We start from the raw sequence: 27,600 nt of genomic DNA on the forward strand, positions 1-27,600 counted from the left end.
TTAGACTACAGGAAGAGAGATGGTGTTGCCTGGTGGTTAAAGTGCAGCCTCTGGACTCAAATGCCATGGATGGAAATCGTGCCCCTACTTTTGGTCATGTGACCTAAAGCGGTTTTATATTTTAGTTTCCTCTAGTGTAAAGTGGCAAAGATAATAGTGTATGTCCTGTAAGGTTTTAGTGAGAACAAAATGGTTTTGATTGCATACCCAGCAGTCACTTTTTAAAATGCAAGTCAGATCCCGTCTCCTCTCTGCCAGAAGCCCCCAGTGGCTTCCCATCTCAAGAAAAGTAAAAGCTGCAAAAGTTTGCAAAGTGTTGCCAACCCTTTGTGCCGTGGCTGCCCCGTTCCCCAGTGCCATTTCCTCCTACTTGTCTTCAGCTGCACTGGCCTTTTACGATCTCTGCACCAGAACAAAAAGCCTCTAGCATCTGTGTATTTGTTATTCCCTCTGCCTGCAATGCTCTTCCCCAGGGCCTCAGTCCATCTGGGTTCCTGTAACAAAGAACTGTTACAGACTAACTTTTGTTACCTGGCCAATGAACAACAGCAATGTACTGTTCACAGTTCTGGAGGCTGGGCAGTCCAAGATCCAGGAGCCAGCAAACTCTGTGCCTGGCGAGGGGCCGGTTCCTACACCATGATGATGCCTTCTCTCTGCTCCTCACATGGAGAAGGAGGGGAAAGGACCTCTCTGGGCACTAATTCCATTCATGAGGGCTCTGTGTGCCCTCATAAGCTAATTACCTCTCAGACCCTCCACCTCCTAATATGCATACCATCACATCAGGGTATAGGACTTCAACGTATAAATTGTGAAGGGACATGCACAGTTACTTACAGTCCCTAGGCCGATACAGGGCTTGCTCGCTCACCTTCAGATCTCTGCTTAGAGGCCAGGTATCAGTGACACTTTCCTTCACCCCTTGCTTACAATAGCAGCTCCTCTATTCCCATTCCCCATCCCTGATTTCATTTTCTCTTAGTTTTGTGGACATTTTTCTCCATTGCAATATTATGTCACCCCCTGCACTATTTTTATTTGCCACCCTCTCCCAAATGTAAGCCCCCAAAGGATGGCCTTTGGTAGTATTCTTAATGAGTGCCTCCTAGTAGGCATTCAGTAAACAGAAGTGCTTAGGATGGTGCCTGGCACGTTATAAGCCCTCAGTGAATTTTCCAAATTTTTATCATCGTCTTCATCATTCTTATCAAAAAATGGAGAGAGAACGGTAAATTGCCAGTGAGGGACTCCATGGACCTCACAGAGAGAAATTATCACAGCCGGGAAAAGTGATCCCTGCTTTCTGTAGTTAATAAAAGATGTCAGGGAAATTCTGAGGTGGGGGGGCATTTACTTAGTAAAGGTGGAAGATAATGAGGAACTGAATTAGGGGACAAGATGTAAGAGTTGGAACTAAGAGATACTTCATAGAAAAATTGGACATAGTAGAAGAGTCAAGACTAATTCCAAAACTTCACCCCTGTCTTGTTCAGCCTTCAACAATACCTTAGGGAATGTATTTTGGAAATAAGTTTTGGAAGAAAATGAGTTCAATTTTAGACATTTTGATATGAGTTGACCGTGAGACATTTTGATGGGAGTGACCCATAGAGAACCAGAAATGTCACAGTCTAGCTCTTTTGGAAGAAGCAGGTGTGAGTTACACTGTTTTGTTATAGCCATAAAAATGAAGGGAAGGTAGAGGAAGAAAAGAAGCTGAGACAGAATTATTGAAAGTATCACATGGGAAGGACTGACACAAAAGAAGGAAGAAAAACCAGCAAGAAAGATGTGTCACAAATGACAAAGAAGGAGCGCATTTTGGGGAGGGAGACAGGCATGCAAGTGGAATAAATAGCCCAGAGAGATCAAATAGGCTCTGAGCAGGTCATCATGGTGATGACAGCTGGGACACGATCCAGACTGTAGGGGCTTGAAGATGAATGGTAGTGGAGAAGTGCCTGGACACCATTCGGTCAGGAATTTGGATGATACAGGAACAGAGGGAGACAGACAGACAGGCAGGAAGCTGGCCGTTAACGTGGAGCCAAAGTGGAGGGAAGATTTTATCAGAATAACAAGACGAAGGAACAGAACCCAAGGAGAAGGAGAGATTTGTGAAGACCAAAGAGGGAGAGGCACTGAGCAGAAAATTGATAGAACAGAATCTTCAAGGAGGCCAGAAGAGGTGAGATTGACAACATTGTGAAGGCCTTCCTTGGGAAGAAAGAGCAGTCTCTCAAATTTAAAGGCAGGTAGGAAGGCCTTAGGAATGAGACCCAGTACAGATGAAGAGGAGAAACAGAACCAGGACATGTATATATGACCTATCTTAGAAAACGGGAAATGCAGTCACACTGGCAGGGTAAAATACAGGTGGCCTGGCAAGGGCTTCAGGCAGAGAGAGTGGCTTGTTTTGGACCTGTGCTTTCCATTGCCCATATCAAAGAGCATCAGAGTTGGCAGTGAGATGTTCAGTCCAGAGTGTACCATAAACAAGAGCATCCAGTGTGCCAACCTAGGGGAGCTGGAGCAATTCAGTGACTAATTCAAGGTTACATAGCTAGTTCAGTGGCTGGGATTGTATTGTAGCCAGTTTCAGTCTTAATCCATAATCTTACAGAACTGTCCCAAGTGGTGCCTCTGGAGACCTAATGACACACCATAGTTCCATCCTTTTTATACACACACACACACACACACACACGCACACATGCCTAGGCCCTACCCTTCTGCCAGTCATCAGCTCAGCCTTCATGCATCCTGCTAATTTTTCTTGCCTCCCCCCACATGGCCCCTTGTTTCACTTTCCAGACTGAATTGGAGTGACCCTCTGGTAAGCTTTTTTCTTCAGGGTAAGTCACATCACATACTGGCTGTCTGGTCATATTCATAAAACCAGCCAGCATGAGTCTGCTGCCGTCATAAGGACCGAGGGCATAAGCTGCATGATGTTGCCTCATCCCACAGGCAGCATTGAAGTAGTTGCTCCCTGAAGTATAGCACTTACCGTGGTCGATTGAACCTCCTAGATGCCCCTGTTACATTTAACCACTGCAGTGGTCAGTCCCCCAAAAAAAAGAGGTGTAGGCAACATTAACACAAAATAGCTGTATCAGGTCATAGGCTACGTGGACTCTTACCCTCCCAAATCAGTCAGTACTTGTGATTTAGTTGTAAATTAATATGATTTTATTTTCCCCACATACATTACAGCTTTGAGTTTTTGTTCTTGAATTATTTTGTATTATTGTTTTAAGATGTTCAGTATCTGTGGAAGAGACACTCAAGAGCTGTAAGCATGAGTATATTATGAGCTAAACTCTAATTTGTTTCAGAGGACTTATTTTAAATTGCTGTATTAGTGCCATGTGCCAGGAATAAAATCCCATGTATCTAGTTGTTGGGTTTTTATTTTTGTTTTTTTTCCAGCACTGAAACAGATGTTAGGATATCTGAGTAGTTTCTGCCCTCTAAATAATGCACTGAGTACAATGCTCATGGACACTCCTTCCTTCTCTCATTTGATTTCGAGATACAGAGAATCAATGAGATGTTCACGTGGGCTTCCCTGTCTTTTGTGAAATCCGACCCATTCTGGGTGACTGAGCAGGACGTGCGGGCAGCAGGAGGCGGCCTTCGTGGGAGCGGCTACCTTCCACGGTGCCACTTCCTCTCTCCTCCGCCGTCCGCCGGCGGCCGTGTGCCTGCATTTGTGTGTGTGGATTTATAGTTTATCTTCATCTATGGCTTCATCTGTAGGTAGCTATTATAGCCGCCTCGCCTGGATATTGTTTGGGCCTGATAGATCTGTCTGTAGTTCATCAAAGGGGAGCCGAGTGCCTAAAAGCCATCGGGTCCAGCTGAGGATGAAATACGAGCCATCAGCCTTGGTAATGGCTGTAAAATTTCATAATTACACGGCCTTTATTACATTGCATAATGATCCTGAAGCAGTATGGAACAATTAATTAAGATTTTCAACCGTGGCTCTTTCAGAAATTAAAAGGTGCTGGTAGCTGAGAAATGGGGATCTGTCTTGTCCTAAAAGCATTAGGGATAGAAATACTTTGAGATGCACTTTTATTTTTTTGTTAAGAGAGCACATCTCCTAGTTAGGGAACACACATTAGTATAGCATACCTGTTATCTAGTCTGTATTTCAACTTCAAAATTGATAATTTAAAAGGAATGTGACGGCTGAAGCTCTGTAGAACTCGCCCCAACTTCCCTTTCCCTTTCTTTGAAAAATTCCATTCAGCCTCCTGCTCTAGCCATTTATCACCTTTATGGTTGTTCATCTCCACACATTAAATAAATGCAGGTTCTGAGATAGGGGGTCAGTTAACTGCCTACCCTAGTATACTGACCAAGGAGTTTTTCTTATACACTCGCTCATATCTGGAGGCATTAAAATTCTTTCAAGATCTCTACAGTTTTGACAGTCATCCCCAAAGGAAGCCTTTACTGCCCCCATTTATTATCCTGTGAACGCAGCATGCCACATCCAATATATACCTTTTATTTTTTTTCACAATCTCATCTTCACATCCCATAAAGAGTAATTAAATTTGGTGACGGTCACTAGGAATTTAATATTCCTAGGGAATTTGCTATTTCCTATTTTTAAATAATAACAGAAGCGAAAGCAAAATATACACGATGTGTACACGTGTGTGTGCATTTACACGTGCAAATGATCACCCGCTCTGGACTTCATTTTCTATGCCAAGGAAATTATGATTGAGATGGTTTGGTATAATAAAATACTCATGAAAAGACAGTGAAAACAAGTCTAATGTTCTTATAGGATGATTCTAAACTGTATTCCAAGATTTCATTGATATACTCTATTAAGAAATAGATATGCTTGGAGGAAACGTGATCCATGGTATTGTCAATGTAAACGAGAGAATATAAAAAAAAGAGCCGCCCTCTCCCCCATCCAACCTCATTGCGATTTCCACATAACTCCTGGATATTTGTTCCCATCAAGCATTATTGTTTTTAAATTGACAATCATCATATAACATTTTACGGATCTAAATATTTCATGGGAGACTAAAACTTCCCTTGGGCCTCCCCAATAATAAACTTTCAGCAGAAAATTTGGAAGGGATTATGTGCTTCAAGGAGGAGCTGCTGCTCAGAGTAAATTCTCTTGTTGAGGCATTTAGTCCCTTAATAGGAATTTTCTGATCTGCTGTCATTCTTGTTCACACACCGAGTGTCACTGCCTCTAAAACACTTGTCATTCTTTAATGGAAACAAAATAGTCATTGCAGCCAGAGCCGCAATGTCATTCCACTACCCCTTGCTGCGTCGGCAATAGTGAAAATGACAGAGCGGCTCTCAGTAGGGGTAATTAAAATGTAAATATTGATATTTTATTATTTGAAATTACTTTCCAGTGCGGCATTTAATATCTCTCCATCTGTGCGGCTCTGTTTAGCGGTCACTTTAGTGCAGCTCTGGGATACCAGGCAGCGGCTTGATCCCCGTTATGTCAAAATGCTTGTTGCTGCTTAATTTTGATATCTAATTAAGTGGAAAAGTACAGTCCACACTGTAATCCATGGCATCTTAACCAGCTGCTTGGGTATATTTAGAATTAATCTCCACTATGGAATCATCCTAATGTATGCAATTAAGAGTCTGCCGATGGCTAATTAGGTGTATTAGAATCAGGCAGCTTTTTTTTTTTATCCTTCTTTCCCCCCTTTTCATTTTGGACTGTTGCAGACCTAAGATTCTCTGACTCCAGAGGCAGTCTTCATGCTACTCAGATCAAGTTAGGAAACAGTGCGACTTCCGAATATGGTAACCCTTGTATTTTCCGTTTCCTTGAATCGACCTCATGTAAAAATGTCTAGTGTTACCCGGGTTTGTTTGGAGGGTCTCAGCGACAGGAAAGGAAATAGTCACAGTGCAGTAGAGAGGTGGGAGCCAATGATAAATGCATTTTCCAACAGATCAAAGCAGGGAGGCTGCGGGGCAGTGCCATAGGTGCTGGTGTTCATTTGGGGAGGAGAAGAATTATAGCGTGAGTGCTTTTAACTGTGGCTACATTTGCCTCCCCTATTCCACTTTTGAATGGGAGGGCTTCTCAGAAAGAGTGATTGTAAGACCTGCAGTTTGGTCTATGTGTCATGTGTCCGGGGTAGACAACAGGCAGCCTTTTACTACCGATAACAGTTCTGCTTTCAAGTGGCTGAGGAATTCCGAGAGCTGCATCGTCGGATGTTTTTGTTTCATTTTAACTTGGCCAGTCCCCCAAATTGGGGACAGTGTAAAGTGGAAGGAGGGAGGGCTGAGAGAAATTGAAGGGGTTGCCTCTATTGTCAATGAGAAGATAACTAGTAGCCTCCCCAGTGGAACGTATGCCAAGCAGTAATGACTTAGCACTGCTTGAGCCAGCAAATGCCAGCCATGAACTTGGGAGTAAATATTTGTAATCAGATCTTCATTAGCCACAGAGAAAAATAGGGTGAGAGCAGCCTGACTTTAAGTGAAATCTCAGAGCTAGAAATTCGGAGAAGCTGTTTTTCCATGCCGTCCAGAGCACGAATTATGCCCAGGTCTTTAAGCATAGATGGTGAGGAGTTCCAATATTATTTGAGTGTGGAGTTTCAGGGTCAGCGTGCTATAATTTCATATCTGTGACATGCATCTCAGGGATAACATATTTCTTCTACGTTCTTTCATGAATACATATGACACTTTGTTTTTAACGGCCTATGCTGTAAATCCTTTAACTTGCATTTATGCAGAAGACCTCCTGAATTTTTTCTGCTTCTCCTCCTTCTGGGGCGTATGTTAGAAGTGCTGAGTTACAGCTCCTTTCTACTTTAGAAGAATCGACAAAAGCACACCTGAAGGATTTTTAGTCTTTCCTGCTTCCCAAGTAAAAGCGAGACAAGGGGAGATATCGATGTCAACTCCACAAACATTAAGTCTCTCACAGTTAGTGCTTTTGTTGCACTAATTTGGACATCAAGGGCCAGTCCAGTACGTTTGAAAAGATTTGAAAATTTGTTATTTAAAATTAATGTAGAATTTATAAGTGATTTTTCTCTTGCATGTCTTAGATACACTTAATATTGGGCATTTCAGTGAAAGTACACAAGATGATCATGACTCTCTTATTCTGTATGTGGGCGCTCTAATCTAGTTTTAAAATTTTTAGGTGAATTCTTATGAAATTACTCAGGTTCTCACACTGCCCTCCCCATTCAGCATTTTTTGTTTTTTAGACAAAGGACCCAAACTTTTACATCAACAGAGTGAAAAGTTTACATTTACTTTCATATATTTTGTGAGAAAGGAAAAAAAAAAAGCTCTACTTCTATTTATGTACAGGAGAGCTAAAGGAAGTGGTTCCAATTTCGTTAGGTAAAGATGTTTTTAACTCCAAGCAGTCCGATAGTTTTACGTATAAAGACAGAAACAACCTTTGCAAAAAGTATTAGACTCACTGCTTCAAATCCAAACTGCTTTCCACTGTTATTCACAAAAGGCAGCACATTACTTATAGAGATGAATTGAAAATTAAAACTAACATATGTACAGGTATGGGCTTCACAAATAAGAAAACTATAACAAAGAGACCTGTCTGTCAAGACATCCTGAGCCTGAAAGCCAGTGACTCCGCCTCATTCATGCAAACAGATGTATTGGGAGAACCTCTGGACTTTCATCTTCCTTAAACAGCCAGTGTTTGATCCAAAATCAGACCAGAGAACACACGGAGCTCTTCTCTGTGCCTTCTGATTTTCTCTTTTGCCCAGAATCAGTAAATTAATAGAGAGAGATATTTATTTCTATACTAAATCTATCTCTTTTCTATAACTAGCTAGCTGGGCAGCTAATCCACAATAGGTTAGTCCTCATTTGTTTCATGCGTAGAATTTGCCTTTTTAAAGACTCTCATTACAATAGCAGAAAATTGTTATTATGTTGGGTCAGGTAAAACAGAAATGGAGCAGCCGTGGCCCAGCTGCTCTTCCTGGATTTCCTTTATTGTCGAATGTTCCCAGGAAAAGCAGTTTACCTTAAAATATATCTATTGTCATTAAAATCCATGTGTGGGAAGAGAACATTGATCAAAATTCAGTGTTTTTATTTTAAATATATATGTTTTGGCTTAGAAAGACTGTGAAAAATCAAAGTTTAGAAAGTATAAAGGGAAGGTAAAAATACCAATATACCAATAACTTTGTGTTGTTGTTTTTAAAAAGTTAAGTAAAAATTACAGCTGGAATTATCTCTCCAACAGTTCTGAAAAGACATCTATCTCCTCCTGAAGGCTGACAAATGACATCCTTTATTAATAGCTCATTGGTTAGTTTATTAAAACTTTACATGATTGAAAAGCATGCTTTTGATCTTAAAATCTATGTTAGCAAGATTCACCTTCTTGTGTTTCTCCTTATCTCTCTATTTTAAATGAAAAATTGCAGACTCCAACCGATGCAATTTGTTTGCATATAAATCCAAACTCTCAGCTTCGTAATGTACCCCAAATGAACAAAGTTCATACCAAAATAATGGGAACCTCCTCTGGCCTATTAAAAATATATATATATTTGGTCCCAGCTTCATCTCCTCAAGGTCCTACCTGACTCCATTTAGATTTAAATAGATCCTGCTTTACTTGTACACTTTATTTGCATAGGGCTATCTATAGCCATGCTGGTTCCTGTGGCAGAGGAAACAGTCCCTCTTCAAAATCGTTACATAAGAATGGCTATAAAAACGAGTTTGATAAACCCCAAACATGTCTAACTGGCATTTAAATTACATTAACACCTACACGTGCAGACACAGTGAAAGGTCATAGCAGACAAGTACCATCTTCACTATTTGTAAATGTCTAATTTGCTGCTTGAGATGGGGAAGTCCCTCAGTGCCGCAGTGACTGTAGTGTTGCAAATACTTCTGACAAGCGAGTATTTACTTAGTTAGGACCCATTGTTGTAAAATGGACTGAGAGGGAGGCGCCTCGGAGGGCGTTTTCACTGCCTCCTCCTCTCTTGCTATTTTAGATTCTGGGAGAGGAAACACTTGGGACTTTTCACTCTTCTTGTCATTTGTTTTTTAAGACGGGGAGTGTCCTCTCGAGCAGTTTTTACTTGAAGTTTATAAAAATTAGGTTTGGAATCACCTAAGAATTCACGGTAAATAAAGGAAATACACAATATTACTTAATTCTTGCAAGGAGAAAAAAGCGATGAGCATTTGTTTTCACCCCGACTTGACTAGGCTAGAATTTCAGAGGTTTGCAGTCCCAGCTATCTGAAATAAATTTATATATTGTTAAAATAATGATACAGTTTGGATAAAGTAGACAAATTAATTACGGATACTTCAAAATAATAAAAAAGTCCTTGTGAGATTATCATGAAATCTGCTATGGATGATTATTTATAAATATAACAGAAGCAGTTAGTCCATATGATTAAAACGTCAACTTTAATTATAAATTAAAGAGCAACTATCTGAGATAAAGGGATATAGGCAGGAGTCTATAAGGGGCTCCCAATGAAATTCTATATACTACGTAGGTGCGTAAAAGCCAAAAGCTATACACACAATCAATGCTTTATTAAATATTTATTGAATTAATGAAGAAACATTAGACAACTTTTATTTATTTATTTTTGAGACAAAGCCTCAAGCTGAGCCCTTGGGTAGAGTGCCGTGGCTTCACTGCTCACAGCAACCTCCAACTCCTGGGCTCAAGCGAGTCTCCTGCCTTAGCCTCCCAAGTAGCTGGGACCACAGGCGCCCGCCACAACGCCAGGCTATTTTTTTGGTTGCAGCCATTATTGTTGTTTGGCGGGCCTGGTCTGGATTCGAGCCCACCACCTTAGGTGTACGTGGCTGGCGCCTTAGCCACTTGAGCCACAGGCGCAGAGCCACATTAGACAACTTTTAAATTTATGTGTTGATATATAATTTTTTTTGACAGGGAGGGATCTAATTTCCAGAGTGGTCTCTTCATTCCCAACCTCCCATCTATTTGAAAGTGAGTCAGGAAGCTGTTGAGGAATTTTCTATTCTCATTCAGCACATGTTACTAAACCTGCTCTGTAGGCACCTGTTGGGGGTGCTGGAGACCCAGCAGGGAACTAAGCAAGGGGCTTCTCCACCACAAGCTCAGGAGGCATGGAAACCACTATACAAAGGATACAGGTTCAACTGGCAGGGACATCCACACCGTACTTCAGCAGTCATGCTCAGGGCTGTGTCTCTCACTCCTATGCATACCTCCATCTTCACTTGTGTATCTTACAGCTGTCCTGAGAGGCGGCACAGTACCAAGGACAATGGTAGTGGGGAACAGAAAGGAGTGTGTGCATTTGAGAATGATTCAGGAAGCGTGAAAGAGACAACTTGGTGGCAGATCAATGAAGAACTAAGGGTGAAATGGCAGGTGGATGGAGGCGCTTAAGGAAGTATGTACTAGAGCTGTGGGTTTTGACAGTGGGGTTGGGAAAATAAGCTCACTTTTCAACATTTTAGGCCATCCATAGAGAAGTTACTCGAGGAGGAAATATGGCAGGAAAGGGAGAAAAGACCCAACTAGTGAACAAAATTCTATATTATGCCAGAGTTTCAGTTTGGTCTGATAAGATAACAGAAGCCAGGAAAGCATTTTGATCAACAGGTGGCATAGTTAGAATTCATGTTTTAGAGACTGCTAGTGTAGAAGAAGTAGATACCAAATATAAGGGTTTGATTAGGAGGCTATTAAAATCTCCTCTCTGGTTCTTGATTTGGCAGCACAGCTACTAAAATTTGAACAATCCAGAGAAGTTAGCATGGTCTCTGTGCAAGGATGACACGCAAATTTTGAAGCATTCCGTATTTTTTAACTAAAAAGTAATAATAATAAAGTTGCCCTCCCTCCAAAAGATGGTGAAGGCCTGACCAAAACTGTGGAGGGAACAGAAGAAAGTGGTGGACACAGGTAGGAGGATGCGGCGTGTGACCAAGCACCAGGCTTTCCTCTGCCGCGTGTGGACGCTTTCAGGATGGTCCAGTGTACTGTTTCTGCACTATAAAATCTTAGATGACAGGGGTTCTATGTCAGTATTATTTTGCATGTCCCAATGAGACTAAGTGTAGCATTTCATTTATAATAGAAGCTCCAAATAAATATCAGTTGATTTGAATTTCATTACAATGGAATCATTGGACACCTGATGATTTAGAGCCAGGACCAACTGTTAGCAACATCTTTCCTGTGTTGATAGATGAGAGAGTGGAAACCACAGAAGCTGGGTCATTCCTCAGAGTCCCAGTTCCCTGGAGGCAGAGGTGGCCCTCAATTGTGGTCTGCTGCCTCCCAGGCCAGTGACTGGGCTTTAGGTGCTCACCTTACCCAGATAGCCTTGTGCTTCATGAACGTAGTTCTCAGTATGTCACTCTGAGTCCCAAAATGTTGGAACTGGGATAGTCTTCAGACATGTCTAGTGTACATTTCACATTTGACAGATAAGGAAGTAAACTAGGTCTGTATTAGTTTGCTAGCGCTGCTATAACAAAATGCCACCAACTGGGTGGCTGGAACAACCGAAATTTATTGGCTCATAGTTCTGGAAGATAAAAGTCCAAGCTCAGGTGTCAGCAGCTTTGATTCCGTCAGAGGACCCTGAGAAAGAACCTGTTCACTCCTGTCTCCCAGCTCTCCTGGCCTTCCTGGCTCTCCTGGCCTTCCTGGCCTTCCTGGCCTTCCTAGCTTCTGGGAGCCTCAGGTGTCCCCTGAGTTGTAGACAGCCTTCTTTCTGTGTCTTCACATCATCTTCCCTCTATTCATGTCTATCTCTGTGTCCAGGTTTCCCCCTTTTATGAAGATATAGCCAGCTCAGGGCCCACTTTACTAATCTCAACTTGATAGTCTGCAAAGGCCTATTTCCAAATAAGGTCACATTCACAGGTCCTGGAGGTGAGGACCCCAACATATTTTGGGGGGGATACAATGCAACTCAAAACCAAGTTACTACCATTGGTTGAGTCTGGTCTCTAGATCTCAAGGTCACTGTTTCCCACACTGGCCTCTTCCCTCAGATATCACTTTAAGAAGAAAAACTCTATCTTTTGGGTATTTGACACTAAATATTTTCTGCAGGCTCTTTAAAAGCCTGTGGGAATGTCTGTCAGACTTACAGATCTCCAAAGTTCAAGATAGAGTCCTTATGTGTCTATTTTGGAGGCTTGATTTTTAAATTAAACATTTGACCAAATTGGAGGCAGACTCCTTGGGAGATCCTTGAAGAGGACAGTGCCCGCTCAGCTGATGCCCAGGCTGGGCCGGCTGTCCTGGGACTTCCCTGTAACACCCTCTGGTATTTCTTGCCCTGGTCCTACCAGCGATCGTGTAGAGCTAATCAGATTCAAGTTCCAATTCTTCTTCTTTCAAATCAGAAATGTGGCTCCAAAACAATGCCTTTCCCTCCTCGATAACCTTCTAACCCCAACGTGAGACTGAAAATGCCATTAAAAAAAATGTTTTTTACATTTTTACATTGTATGTCAGTGCCTTCCTTTTTTCCTGATGGTCAAACAAATTTCAGTCACATCAAAAAGGAGAACTTTACAGGCAGAACTTATTTTCAACTGGTAAAAAATAAAAGGTGTAGGAAAAACAAAGCCATTAGAGTTCCCTCTCCAGGGCAGCTCGGCCCGTCCTGTCTCTGTGGCCCCGACGGTTTTTCTTTCTTCTTGGCTCAGATGAAAAGACAGAACTAAAGTTGAGGTCAGGGAAGAGGGAGCTTGGGAAAAGCTAAGGGAATTACTTTAGATCTTCTTGAGTCACTCAGAAGTGATAGGTAAGTGAGGGTAAGTGCAGACTTCCCAAGGAGAGCCACACGCTCCATGTAACTCGGCTATACATTCTTATTAGACATCCATCCGCCCTGTCTCTACCTCCTTTTCAAAGTAGGTTGCCAGTTGTTAAACACCCACACACTCACAGGAAAACAAAACCCAAAAACTCTTGTCATCGTTTCGAGGCTTGCTTACGTTACCACTTGAAATATTTTTTCTTAGCAGCTGTTGTACCTTTAATTTTTCTAGCATGCTGGCCTGGGAAACAAGAAATAATCACGACAGGGAGCCATTTCCCAGAGCATTTCACTGGGGCATGTTTTCACTTTCTGTGCCCCTGAGTAGACCGCTGGTAATCCCATTTGTCTATAGAACCACTGGTGGTCAGCGGTTAATTAGACCTGTAAACTCAGTGAATAGTGGCGGCTCTGCCTTGGACTGCGGTTCTGTTCTCCCGCCTTTAGCTTAGCGCAACTACCAAAATCAGCTTCTCAGATTAGAATAATAGAAGGTGGTCAATTTCGCCCCACAGACATACGCAGATATAAAGTAATATTCAAATCTGAGTCTGCTTTTCCATTTGGGGGAATTGGAGTGTATCCTGTGAAATCACTATTTTAAACTGATGTTTCCCATAACATCTCTATGAAATCTATTTGACATAAAAAATAAAAAACAGAAGTAAAGAAATAGCTTTCTCATGGAATTAACAAAAGTTGGAACAGATGATTAAGTGAGCAATCCAGAAAGCTATTCCCCATTTTTGTCACTTATTCTTACATTTTACCAATGCCAATTGTGATTGAGTCTAAATTATGGAAATCTGGATTATGATAAGCGTAAAAGAGTAAAGAGTCAAAGAATAGAGGTGTTATATCTAATGCTTAAGTGTAAATAAAATCTACATTATCAACCCTTTTAAAGAAACTTTTTAAATGTAAGGTTTTCTGATAGCACCGTGTGGATGTTCCAACTTTCACTTCAGCAGTTAACCCTCTGTAGCTGCTCAATTCAAGCTCCTGCTGAGTTCTAGTCTATGCAAAAAAAAATACACACACACACACACACATGCATATCTATGGCCTCCTAAAAGACCCTAAGTTGTGTGTTTTGTGAATCATAGAACAAGTGATATATTTGCCCATATGTGAAAACAGCAACATGTCTCTAAAATACAAAGTTACTTTATCTCTAACAAGGGTTATGCATCTGTGCATCTGTTGGTAGCTAAGACCAAATCTTAGCGCCATGGTGATTCTTTTGTCCCCTGGGTCCTATAAACAATAGGTTTATTTGGATGGGAGAAGAGGGTACCTTCCTTTCGCTACGTTGCTTAATCAGCTTCTCCAATGTTAAGATCTTTGTTTGTGATCTTAGTGAGTCCTTTTGACATAATTACCATTCTAGCATGATATGCTATTTGTTGGAAAAGTGTCAATTTGGGGGGCAACAGAAAAATTACAGTTCGAAAACTATGAGCAGGCAAATCAATGCCATGATTAACTGATATTAACAGACACCCCGAGGATTTAAATTGCCTTTTCTCTGTTTCAAGAAAGCAGCCGAGAAGAAAATGCCTCGCAGGGGTTAAACCCCAATGCCTGTGCTGCAGCCTATTTCTGTCAACACTCTGTTCAGGAAATAAACATTTATGCTTTCTGAAATGAAAGTGTATTTTTGAAGACTAGCCGTCAGATATTTTTTGCCCTTCACACTTTCCAATGCTTAGCCTTTTTTGTAAGTTGACTGCAAAGTGCATCAGTTTGCCAGACTAAAATAAAAAAAGCGCTTGACGAGTGCCCGTGGCACCACTGTCAGCCTCCGAAGTTTCCAGCAGAAGAAGGCAAGAGGGTTGGTACCAAGCACGCTTTCTTCAAGCCCATTACCTCAGGGGTACCTGCCTCCTGAGAAGCTTTTCAATCCCTCCGAATGATGTTCTTCCCAACTGTCATCTGGTTTATTTGGAGCACGCTGGATTGCAGATAAACATGCTATTTAACTGCAGGTCAAGGTAGAGAGTCATTCTGCCAGCAGAATGCCTGAGATACATTAATGGCACTGAGGGATGAACAGAGATCAGAGTTGTCAGAGATATGCATGGAAGAGACATAGTAGGGGAAGAAAAAATGTCTCATGGCGTCAGTATATTTTTAAAAAGGTGTAATATGGCCAAACATTTAAAACTATGACCTGTCATGCACCAAAGATTAAGCTCCCAGGATGAACAAAACAGGGAGTTCCAGCACCACGACAGGGAAGTGTCTCTTATTTCCCTTGGGAGAGGGGCTTCTCTGCAGAGAGAGCTGAATGTTACAGACGATGAGGGCCTCTCACTTGCCTCCCCATAGCTATAAAACACCATCATTAAGTGCCTGGTAAAAGCACAAACTAGTAATAGTAATTGGGACAAAAGGCCATGTGAGCCAATAGAGCCATCATGTTTTTGGAAAATTCCTTAGAGTCAGTCTATTAAAACATGCATTTGCATTTAAGGCCTTAGTCATTCTGCTCAGTTCTATTTGATAAAAAAAAATTTGTTTTATCCATGTGTTTTTATGTATGTGCAATATACTAGTACTCCTAAAGGACAGATGGAATAATTCTATGGAATGAAGGCAAAACCTCTATTCTGTATCAATATTTGGCCCCCTTGGTGACCAGAGGAGCATGACTACCTCCTGACAAGGCTCTCGAACTACCACTTAAGTGTTTGGGCAGGAGAGCTCTTTGTGCCAGCCCCCAGAGTGCAGAAGTGTGGCCGTAAAGGGTTAAAATAAGAGACTGTTGTCTCTGGACAAGAAGAAATTCAAATCCAGAGTTTAATTTTATTTTATAAAGCATGGTTTGTCCTTTCTCCTACGGATTTCCAAAAATTGCATTAGTCAGCTGAAATAAACTTACAGATATCAAGCACGCAAACCTCTTGTGTTACATCCGTCTCCCCCTGCTCCCTGACCAAAAAGAGAAAAAGAACCTTTCCTTTACTTTTTTTTTTCCTTCTCTTTATTTCATAGAAAAACAAAAGGAAAGTTAGGTTTGCAGGAAAGATAAGCGCACACACACACACAACCATCAACACGGAGGAAACAACTGACAGGATCAACCTGAAAAAATGAAATTTTATTGCTTTTTGCTTAATTAAACCCCAAAGAAATGTGTGAAACATTGTTATGGCTGAAGCATTGTTAATTTGTAAATCACAGGGACAAAGGGGCCCTGGTGCAACTTTAAAGTTTCCGTGCACGTAAATGTCGATAGCGTGCCTTCTCCATCATCAGCACTAAATTCACATTGATGCCTCTTTTCTTCTCTGTATTGATCCTTCCATGAGAACGTAGATTTGTATCTGTTAATTAATGCGTCCTGAAACAGCGTTTGTATTAATCAGGCAGATAAGAAAAATTGGATGCCTGCACCCCCCTGACAACCGTAAAAGTGCTGGCCCTGATAAAATCGTGGATGGACCTCAATAAAAAAGTTCCTCCTTCCACTCAATAAACTAATCATCCTGCTTTTAATTATTCGGCAGAAAGATGTGTGGAGATTGGAGAATGTGTAAATCTATTTACTAACAGCAGTGTCTGGGAGGGGGAATAGGGCTGTCACAGGAAGGCGCTGCGGGCTACACGCTCTGTCCATCTGCTGCTTGGGAGGATGAAAAGAGCAGGAAAACTAAGGCAGATTGGAAAGACCCATTTCTTTTTCTTCATAACTTTCCAGGTGACCATTTACTTTTCGGGGGAAGGCATCTGTTTAATTTACAAAAGAAATTCCTACTTGGTCTTTTTTCTTGAGGTAGCTATTCGGATTAGCATTACACCTTTTTACTTGAGAGAGAGATTAAAAAAAAAAAAGCAATATGGCTTTTGTGTGTTTTTTGTGAGTCTAATACTGCCTTTTCAAAAGCACCTGATTCTAAACCCACTCAAATAACTATTTTTCTATTTTGAATCTCTGTTTAAATTATCACCAGCCATTATATCTCTAATTCTAAGAGGATATGTATTAACTGAACCCCAAATTGCAATGACAAAAGAAGAAAAGGATAAACATTTTAAAAAAGACTTGCATAGCTGGAACAAAAGAAATACTATCAAATTACACATAAGCACCTTCATAAACAATAAAAAGAAATGCTTTATACACGTGCCTTAAAGACTCCCCTAAGAAAAGCTTGGCTAATCCCTTTTGATGATTTTATTAAGCACATCTAGTTCATGGTACCAAATGGAAAACTACTAGTTTCATTAATAAGTCAGGAGATTATTTTCTTTTCTTTGCTGTGCTGTAGTTTCTAATATCATATAGGACACAGAAAATTTGATATGAGTAGAAAGGACAGCAACAATGTCCATAAGCAACAGCCTAAAAAGATTGGGCATCAGTGGGTATTCATGATGTGAGTAATAAGGTCTAACAGGGAATAAAAATAGATTTCCTAAGTCGTCGCATTGAGAATGATCCTCCCTTCTATGGAATTACTGGTGGTAGGATCTTAAATCATGCCTGGTGCCATTGTCTTCACGGTCACCTTTGGAATCCTGGGCATAGCCTTGGAAATGCGAGTGAAGTTTTAAGAAACAATTCTTTTTTAGGACTCTTGGAAAAACCATCTGATCATGAGGTGTCTTCACTAAGACTTCCTTTTAGAACATAGATCTTGTCCCGCTGAGATATAAATATAAATATGAATATATATGTATATATCTTTATTCCTGAGTAGGTTTAATTATACTGCTTCATCTTTTCCTGTTGAACAACATTTACTTTATAATATTTTTGCATATGTTTTCTCAAGCTTAGAGGGCATTAAAATGTGCAGGTATGAAGGTAGCCCAGGTGTGCACTCAAGAATTGAAGTGGTCAACCAGATAATTCAGCTAAAAATAATATATAATGACACTTTTTGCATGCACGTTATGAGTCAGTGTTTATCTACATGTTATTTTATATTTCCCACATGCAAGATGTTAAAGTGCAAGTTCATTGTCTTGCTCAAGGTGAAATAGCCGGTAGCTAAGGGGAGCCAATATTTACATTCAGAATCTGGGTTGGGTCATGTCCTTTCTACCAAACCCCATTATCTGTATACTTAACTTTTAACTTCATCTTAATAACAAGAACTAATTGTGGCTTTTCTATTGAAGAAGAGGCCAGGCTGCTAACTACTTTACTTTCCTCTATACTAGTAATCACCATTTTTAACAAGAAATTCATGTTAAACTTCAGTGAAGGCAAAACATCCCAGGACACTCATCTGGTGTGACTCCTGGTCCACTGTGCTGTGGCTGTTATAGGGAAATGTTCCCAAGTTGTACTGTACTCTGTGTTTCCTTTTGTTTTATTTTTGACTTCTTTTTCTTATATATTCTCTTTATGTTTATCAATAGTAGTTTTTAGAGATGACACAGTTGAAACATCTGATATTCCTATGGCTTTCAGCCAGAAATCAAGAGTTCTTAAAGATTATATGATCTTTCTTTTCAAATAAAAGAAAGAAAATGATTTCTCTGTTAAATTCCCTTTAACGTTGTCTATAAAACCTATAGAAAACACCAACAAATGGAAGAAGCTAGTTTGTGACTTTCACTTTGCGATCCACAAAGTGATCGGGGGAAAATTTAAAAGCTTCTAATCAAAGCTCAGCGTAATTTTGAGCACTGATGCAGAAGCCAGCTAACTAATGTTGCATTATGAAATTATGGCTTTGAAGTAACTTGATCTGCCCGTCTTTCCATGCAGGCTTCTCCACGCTGTCCCTGGCGGACCAGATGAGCCTTCTGCAGAGTGCTTGGATGGAAATTTTGATCCTTGGTGTCGTTTACCGATCTCTTTCGTTTGAGGATGAACTTGTCTATGCAGACGATTATATAATGGACGAAGACCAGTCCAAATTAGCAGGCCTCCTGGATCTCAATAATGCTATCCTTCAGCTGGTAAAGAAATACAAGAGCATGAAGCTGGAGAAAGAAGAATTTGTCACCCTCAAAGCTATCGCTCTTGCTAATTCAGGTTGGCATATCAACATGGTCGTTGTTACATTTTTTTAATACGTCGATTTTATCCCTCCCCTTAACTGCATCAGAAATTTGCCAGACTGAGTTTGTAAAGTCTGTCTGAGTCTGCAGAATTAAAATCCATGTAGCTGGTTGCTAGTGAAAAGTTAGAACTCAGAAAAATACACTGATGGGAGTTATTTTCATTTTACTTGCTTCCTGAAAGCTGTGAAACTTTCACCTTAAACTATTGCATTTACTATAGTAAATAATAATAAATAAAACTAATGCATTTACTAATTTGGATCATAGCAAAGCAAAAGCTCTTATAGGAATAGCATACAGGGATACTCTCAGGACAAAATTAGCTCCATGGTATTTTATCTATAAGTCAAAATAAAGGAATTATGGATACACACAAATCACTCTCCCCCTCAAAAATGCAAATTTTACGATTGACAAAATAAATTTAGCGTTGCTTTTAATTTTGGTTATCAAAAAATACTCTCTTTTCTTACATCCCGGCATTCCCTAAAAGTCATCTTCTGCTGAAGGAGTATTTCCTTCAAAGATACCACCTATGCAGTAAGGGTTAAGAATTATGGGAATAAACGTTCTTTACATTTGAACTGAAATGTGCTAAAATAGAGAGCAACTTCTGATAAGTAAAAATCGTTGGCGCTTTGTTGTTTTTCCCTTTGTGCCTCTCCTAATGCTTTATTATGGTCTTAAGTCTCTTTTAGCATTTGCATAAAGTTCAGGATAGATCCCTCCTTAATGACGTGCCGATCATTAGATACCTGTGTGTCAATAACAGGCTCTGATGCTATGTACCATTGACAGTCACACCGTGCCCCTCCATCTGCTTTTGTTTTGACCCTATCTTTGAACTTTATCTTGGTTGCCGGCCAGTAGTTTTCCCTTTAATTACAAGAAGGAAACTGTCAATAAAATCTGTTAAATGGGATGCAATGAGTGGCTTGAATGGGCGGACGGCTATTTGTTCAAATTCTGCAGCATTCAAGGTATTGACAGTTTGTTTTCTGGGGCCATATGTGACGATCAATCTCAGGCTGGGCTCAGCCGCGCTGAAAAATGAAAAACCAGATTGCTTTTGCTTACTTGTGGATGACGACTTTGTGATTTGGCGCGGTCCTAGTGAGATGAGACCTTCTGCCCAAATTGCCCCCATGAGAGCCAGGGACGCGTGACTGTTTTTAGAAATAATTTTTAATTGATTTTGTAATTAACAGTTCATCTACAATATTGATGCGTGAATCCTTGGACTGATAGGAGGGAAATTGTTTTCAACAATGAAGTTGTACTTTCCTATTTGTCTTCATAATGGAGTTGAGCATTTCACAGTTTTAATTGTGAATATAACCTCCTCCTTACCACACCGGTCACCCCTGTTCACCCACTCTCCTGTGAAACTGTAAAATATGATTCCTTATGACAAATGGTTTTGTTGTTAGAAACCCTCCAGAACCCCTGGCCCTGCTCTCTAGAAGATCAAAGTGAGAGATGGGACAGAAATTCTCTGAGGATTTATTAGTTTGTATGGACTTTACATTATAGGATCTCTCATAATGAGAAAAAAGATTTTATAGTAACGGCTTGGGGAAGAATTTTTATTTGGTTTGCACGAAATGATTCCAATTTAAAGCATGTACTTTGTTATATTTTTTTGTAGCAAAGTAAATGATTCCAATTTAAAACATTTACTTTGTTATATTTTTTAAATACACAAAGCATGTTTTATTTTTATATCTTTTATGTTTCAAATTGCTTTTTAAAATGACTAATCATGAATGCTGAACAGTGCTAAAATTATATCATCAAAATTGCTAAAATTTTATAATTTTAGATGTTAGATGAACACTTTATAGCTGAGCATTATAATTTAGAATACCTAAGTTAATTAGTAGCAGCATGCCTCTCTCTGTCGCTTAGAAGTATAACCATTAATATATATATATTGATATATAACTGTTATAATCCCACACACTCTGCTCTTTGGGGAAAGAACTGACCTACTTTACAGCGCTGACTTAGGATTGGAAACACTTTATTTAAAGAAGTAGTTAGTTTATTATTCTCATCTAAAGTCCAAAATTGTTAACAAAGCCCCCTTTTTAATTATATCATAGTAGTTGAGTATATCGTTGAGAAGTATTTCTTCTCAGAAAATGTCTCTATGTCACAAAATTTCCTCACTGGTGATTCTGACATTGATTCAGCCTCTCAATACAAAGAAAAATCAACTTAATTAGAGCCCGTATTAAAGAAGAAATGATTAAATACAGTAAGGACTGTTTCAATGTGTGAATCATGCCGCCTCTCCTGTATTTAATATGGCCTTTTTCTCACCCACACCCCTTGCAAGCCCCATAATTCTAGTTTAGGTTAAGCACCCACAAAGTAATTTTCTTAGATACTGTCAGTATGATGCTATCTTATTTCATTTTTTGATCATTATTTGGAGAACAGGAATAAATTTGTAGAGTCATTCTTACTTTAGATCCAATGTAAGTTTCTTAAACTGCTCATAAACGTTATCAATATGAAAATAATTTAATACTTTCCATAGATACCCTAAAAATCTCCCAGGTTTTTTGTTTATTTATTTTTATCCTTTTTTTAGTATTTAGGAATCTTAGGTTAACATAAGTGACTTTGTGCAAAGAAAACTCTATTTTAGTGTTAGTTATGTAGATATTTTGGCTTTCCCTGTAGGTGTTAACAACCATTGTCTCATTTGTCTAAATTTCAGTTTATTTTAAACATCTGCCTTTATTCAATAATTACGAATGTTGTGCTTATGTTTGGGAAACAGGCAATTGGCTTCTTGATAATGACTATCATGTTTTTCTTTTTTTAGACAGAGCCTCACTATGTTGCCCTCAGTAGAGTGCTATGGCATCACAGCTCACAGCAACTTCAAACTCTTGGGCTTAAGTGATTCTCTTGCCTCAGCCTCCCAAGTAGCTGGGACTACAAGCATCTGCCACAACGGCCGGCTATTTTTTTATTATAGTTGTCTTTGTTGTTTGGCAGGCCGGGGCTGGGTTTGAACCCACCAGCTCGGTTGTATGTGGCTGGCGCCCTACCCGTTGAGCTACAGGCACTGAGCCAGCTGTCATATTTTTTGTAGCTATGTTTCTATCACAAATGAATTCAGGAATACATTTAACATTATAACACAAGCACATCATTGTAAGCATATTCCCTGTCTTTAGGGATATGGCCAAAACAACGATATATCATGAACTGATTTTGCCATTCTCACATTCAAATATTTGAAAACCCTAAATAACAGTTCCAATTGTGTTTGAAGATAAAAAACGCAGAGGCTGGTACTACGTACTACAACTTGGACTCTACCTAACAAGTGTGAACAGTATAACCTAATCGTCTATACCCTCAGTTCAATCTAAAAGAAAAAATGTCAGGCAGAAAAACAAACCTAGAGGCTCACTTAAGTAATGTATTTTCTTATTTTTGAGTACTAACAACCTCTTGAGCAATTGCTGCATTACTGATCTATCTCTGAGAGACTGAGTTTAAAAAGAAAAATCTAGGTCACAATTCTAATATTGTAACTTCTAGGTCCCAGTTATCTCCTGCATATACCAAGAGGTTTGACTAATCTACTAATCTTGAATTCCTTCCATTTGGGGGATTCTATGATTCTATAATTAATTGTATACTGTATTGGAAAACAGTAAAATACATATTCCTGTAAGCGTTTAGGGCAAGGTTTTATCCTGGGATTCTGTTCTCTTGCTTGGATCCATTGATTCTTATATTTTCTTTGAAACTATATGCTAGAAGGTTCAAAGCAGTTTAAGATTATGAATCATTTTAGTCTGACCATTCTCTGTTGCTCAGGTCACAAGCCCTCGAGCTCCATAGCTGCCATACACATCCAACTTTTCCTGCCTCTGCCCCACCCAGCCTGAAGCCAGGGGAACCCAGTCCCTTCAACAGTAAACATGTTTGAAGTCATGTTTTCTTTTTTATTGCTATACCTTATTTCCAGAATAATAGTGCCTATCAATATACATAGCTATAAGTAATATTTTGGTCATCAACTTAAAGACACAGGTGATTATGATGACCTCATGACGGCGTTCCGCTTTCCCTGAGGTTGAACGGTGTGGAAACTGTCACTGCCAGGCCCAGGAAGTCATGACTGCTGGAGTAGGCTGAAATGAGGACCATTTTCAATGAGGCTTTTTGGACCCTTATATAAGTTTAGACTAATGTTCCTCAATCTTTTTTCATTATCACTCCCTTAGGGGAGCCATTTCAAATAGCATTTTTCTAGTAACTCCCAATGAAATATTAATACCACAAATATATATAAATCTGCATTTTACCTAAGAAAAATTTTCTCCTACTGTCTAATTTCCAAATTTCACCTCCTTTAAGAAAATATAGTTTAACCATGGAACTGTTTTCTTATCTGGAAGATAAGGCAGGTGACTGAAATAGTGTGTGTGTAATGGCCTAGAAGTGTTAGGTTGGTTACTTATAGTGAAGGTGGTGAGAGTTTGAGAGAAGATATATATTTACATGTATACAAAGTGAAACTGGGCCATTATTCAGTTTTACTAAAATTTTGACTAAATTTGCTGATTCTGGAGATAAGTTTTAGCTTTCAGTCTAGAGATTCTCTGTTTTCAAAATCTTTCCGTAGACGTTTCTTAAGTCCCTGCTGGAGAATCTCCTTTTATTCCCACAGCATGCCCGTGTGGTGGACTGTCCAGCCTCACTGCACAGGTATCTGAAGTCAGCTGATAAAGATGTGTGGCTACTGTGAAGCAGAGAGTTGAACCTTCTGTCCCTTGCTATTAATAAGCTGTTTTTCTTCTAAAAATAATTATATACCATACCTTTGAAAGGGGCAATGCTGGGACCTTTAGTCATTGCAATTTCCCATCTGGGATCTAAATTAGTATTTTTAATTTAATTTAGAATTCTGTGCCTCCTTCTCTTATCTTGGCATCTTCTTGGGATTATTGTACTATAAAATCACCCGGAATGGGAGAGGAACTGTTTCCCAAAATATTGAGGCATTTTATGAGCATGAATATATGTAGGGCTTTTTTTTGTGGCAGGTAGATTTTTTTTTCCTAACTTTCCCCCAGATCAAACCATATTAATTCTATCAGGCAAATAAGAAATCAAAATTATAACTTTCTGTCTCCTAGTCTGCCTTTCTTTGGTTTTTACTCTAGTCTGCCATCACTCTCTGGATAATTTTAATTTTATTTATGATGCTACATTTGGGAAGCAGTTTTTAAAAATGTAGTGCAACCCTTAAATTTCAAAACATTCTAATATTGCAAATGTTTAGGTAAAAAATAATGGTGGTTCTTCAATGTTTCTTCTCATGCTCAATGATTCCTGTGCCGTGGTGTGGCATAGGAAATATTGGCTGCAAATACCTTTGTCCTTCCAGCCTCTGAAATAAGAGCATGAAGTACTCTTCAGTTGCTCATTTCCATGGAGTGACTAAAACATAACATCGTTTTCATGTACAGGTCTTAAAATAATGAGCTATCTGTTTCAAAAGGTCATTACATGCTGCAGATCATCTATGATGTTTTAGAAGGTTGAACTATTCACCATCCAAGTCGGTATCAACATTCATTTATTTAGCATACTATAATCGTCTTTACCATTCTAGAAAAGGACTTGGAAAGCTCCTGGAAAAGTATAGGGTGTGAGTGGGGATGGGCAGGAGGAGGGCGAAAGAGAGAGAGAGAGAGAGAGAGAACCTTAAGTAAGGATATAGAAAAGATGGAACAGGGAAAGCTCATTATGCAAAATAAATATAACAGTGGTAACAGTAACTTGGAATTTGTACGGGAAGCCTGGAGCAAAGAAACTATGACCATGGCAGTTTTCTGTAGTTTAGCACTTTGTTTAAATATAGGAAAAGTAATTTGTGTGGCCTGTTTAAATGTCAGAGAAGACTGGCTTTTATCCAGAACAAGACATGAAGAAAACAGAACTCCTAAAAAACCAAATGTGTCTTAATGAAATGCTGTGAATTGGAAGTTTTATTTTTTTCATCACAGTTGATCACAAAATCAGAATTATTCTATTTTCAGTGTGAGAATCATAACTTCTCTGGGCTAGAAAAGACCTAAAATAATAATAATAATTATTATTATCACTTTTAGAAAGAGTCTCACTATGTCGCCCTCAGTAGAGTACCATGATGTCACAGCTCACAGCAACCTCAAACTCTTGGGCTTAAGCGATTCTCTTGCCTAAGCCTCCCAAGTAGCTGGGACTACAGGCGCCCACCACAACACCAGCTGTTTTTGTTATTGTTGTTGTTGTTGTTGTTGCAGCTGTCTTTGTTGTTTAGCTGGCCCAGGCTGGGTTCGAACCTGCCAGCCTCAGTGTATGTGGCTGGCACCCTGCCCACTGAGCTACAGTCCAGCTCTCTATTATATGAACAGCTTCCGTAGTACTTCAGCTGCATTTTTCTGTAGCTTTTATAGGAATTCCGCTTGATGTGCTGCTTTTTAGAAGACACACAGTTTCTCACACACTCTAGTTCTCTATCTCTCTCACCATTTGAATGCCAAAGAGAACCCAAACTTTAAAAACACAAATATGTATAACTTAATGCGTGTGTTAGTTTCCTGTGGTGCTGTAACAAATTACCACAACTTGATGGCTTTAAACAGCACATGTTCATTCTCTTAGAGTTCTGGAGATCAGAAGTCAGTTGGTTTCCCTTGGATTTGAGACAAGGGGTGGACAGGGCTCTCTCCCTCCAGAGGCTCTAGGGCAACAGTCCCCAGCATTCTTGGTACCAGGTACTAGTTTCACAGAAGACAATTTTTCCATAGACAGGGGCCAGGGAATGGCTTTGATATGAATTTGCAAGCAGTTGATGTATTGTGGTCTCTGTGCAGTCAAACCTCTCAGCTCGTGATAATCTGTATTTGCTGCCCCTCCCCAGCACTAGCATCACAGCCTCAGCTCCACCGCAGATCATCAGGCATTAGACTCACATGAGCATGTGACTGGGTCCTTCCCCTGCACAGTTTGAAGTGGGATTCACACCCCTCTGAGAATGGAGTGTCAGAGCTCAGGCGCTGACGCCAGTGATGGGGAGGGGCTGTAAATGCAGATGACGCTTTGCTCACTGACCTGCCCCTCACCCCCTGCCCTGCCCCTCACCCCCTGCCCTGCAGCCTGGTTTCTAACCGGCTGCAGAGCCAGTCCAGTCAGCAGCAGTCGGGGGTGCAGGTTGAGGACTGCAGCTCTGGGGACAAACTGTTTCCTTGTAGTTTCCAGGTCCTGCAGCTACATTCCTTGGCTCAGCACCTTCCTTCTCTAAACCCAGCAGTGCGGCCTTTTGCCTCAGTTGTAATTTTCCACCTTCTTCCTTTGCCCCCTCTTTTAAGGACATTCCTGTTCTCATTGAGGGTCCACTGGGCTAATCCAGGGTAATCCTCTCCCGTATCCAGATCCTTAATTTACTCACATATACAAGTTCATTTTTCCATACAAAGTAACATTCTCAGGCCCTAGACATTATGACCCGGATATCTCTAGGGTCACTTTCTAGCCTACCACAATGAGTATATGAGCAAGGTCAAGAAGTAAACTTTCGAGACAAATCCCCAAACCCCTCCAGGGGTCTTGTCTCCATCTTGGCCCCCTCCCTTCTCACCAAACACTATCCTGACTTTTTTAGTCATCAATTTCTCATATTTTATTATGGTTACATTACTAAACATATACCTTTAATTATCATAATTTAGTCTTGCTCATCTACCAAAAGAAATTCGTATGGATGGATTTTTAAGTCTCCTCTACTCTGAAAGGTCTTCATCTTCTTCTGCTCCCTCTGTTGAAGATGACAGGGCATTTGATGTTGATGATGGCCTACTGTGGTGCTGTTACCCTACCCTTTCGCATATTTCACAAATTTGCTACTGGATGTGGAGCCCTGATCAGACTCAGCATCCGTCCCTTTGGCAGGCACAGGTGCTGAGTTGTTCACTGGGAGGTGCAGAATGTCTGGTGGTCTCTTTTTTTTGATGTTAGCAACTGTTGATGTTCATTACCTGAATTCATTAGTCGTGGGAAGGAGGTTGTGAAATGGTTATTTGTAATTTTGTCTTTTTTCTTGCTTCATTCAGTAGTTGGAATATTTATAAAGTAATGCTTTCTTTTATTTCTTATTTGGTTACCAATGATACTTTTTGTATGGGAAAAGTATAACACATGCTCATCATTTCCCTTCATTCATAATAAATAATCGGTTTCTTATGTTTTTAATGTTATTATTAACACACATACCCACACATACTTAATGGATTTTAATCAGCTGCAATTATGAACTGTTTTGAAACTTGGATTGTCCCATTGGTGTCCATGGGAACTTCTTCACATCAGCTTTTGCAATCTTTTTGAATGACCTGGTAGTTATGGATAGAATCCTTCCTATTTGGTATGACAAGATACTCCATTTTCATTTTAAATATTTACTGGCTGGGACCTGGAATCAGATTGCAGCCTGGGTGCTGACGGGACTTCCCTGTGTTGGCCATTCTTCACAGGCCCCTTCGTGGGCAGAGCTGGCAACACAGACACACAGAGACCAGATTTGGAAATCTGCGTGTGTATTTTCTGGGTACTGTGTCACCTAGTTTTGCTGTAAATGTCCATTAACTTTTTAGTTTAGCCATCTAGTTGCTTTCCTTTTTTATACACAGATTTAGAGATTAAAAGA

General features: G+C 40.0%; 1 protein-coding gene and 1 non-coding gene across 5 annotated transcripts in view; both read left to right on the forward strand.

The window, feature by feature from the left end:
* ESRRG (estrogen related receptor gamma) overlaps positions 1 to 27,600 on the forward strand; it is a 600,546-nt gene that overhangs the window by 568,259 nt on the left and 4,687 nt on the right. For all 4 annotated transcript variants that reach the window (XM_003800141.1, XM_012811603.1, XM_003800140.1 and 1 more), the window contains one exon: positions 18,577 to 18,846. In XM_003800141.1, the coding sequence (XP_003800189.1) occupies positions 18,577 to 18,846 (270 nt within the window). The remainder of the gene's footprint in view (positions 1 to 18,576; positions 18,847 to 27,600) is intronic.
* Positions 10,773 to 10,877, forward strand: LOC111728559. The gene has a single exon (XR_002775814.1). It is a non-coding gene; the product is annotated as a U6 spliceosomal RNA (small nuclear RNA).

Source organism: Otolemur garnettii, unplaced genomic scaffold (assembly GCF_000181295.1).
Source record: "Otolemur garnettii isolate 467f Iridium unplaced genomic scaffold, OtoGar3 scaffold00168, whole genome shotgun sequence".
Taxonomy (NCBI): domain Eukaryota; kingdom Metazoa; phylum Chordata; class Mammalia; order Primates; family Galagidae; genus Otolemur; species Otolemur garnettii.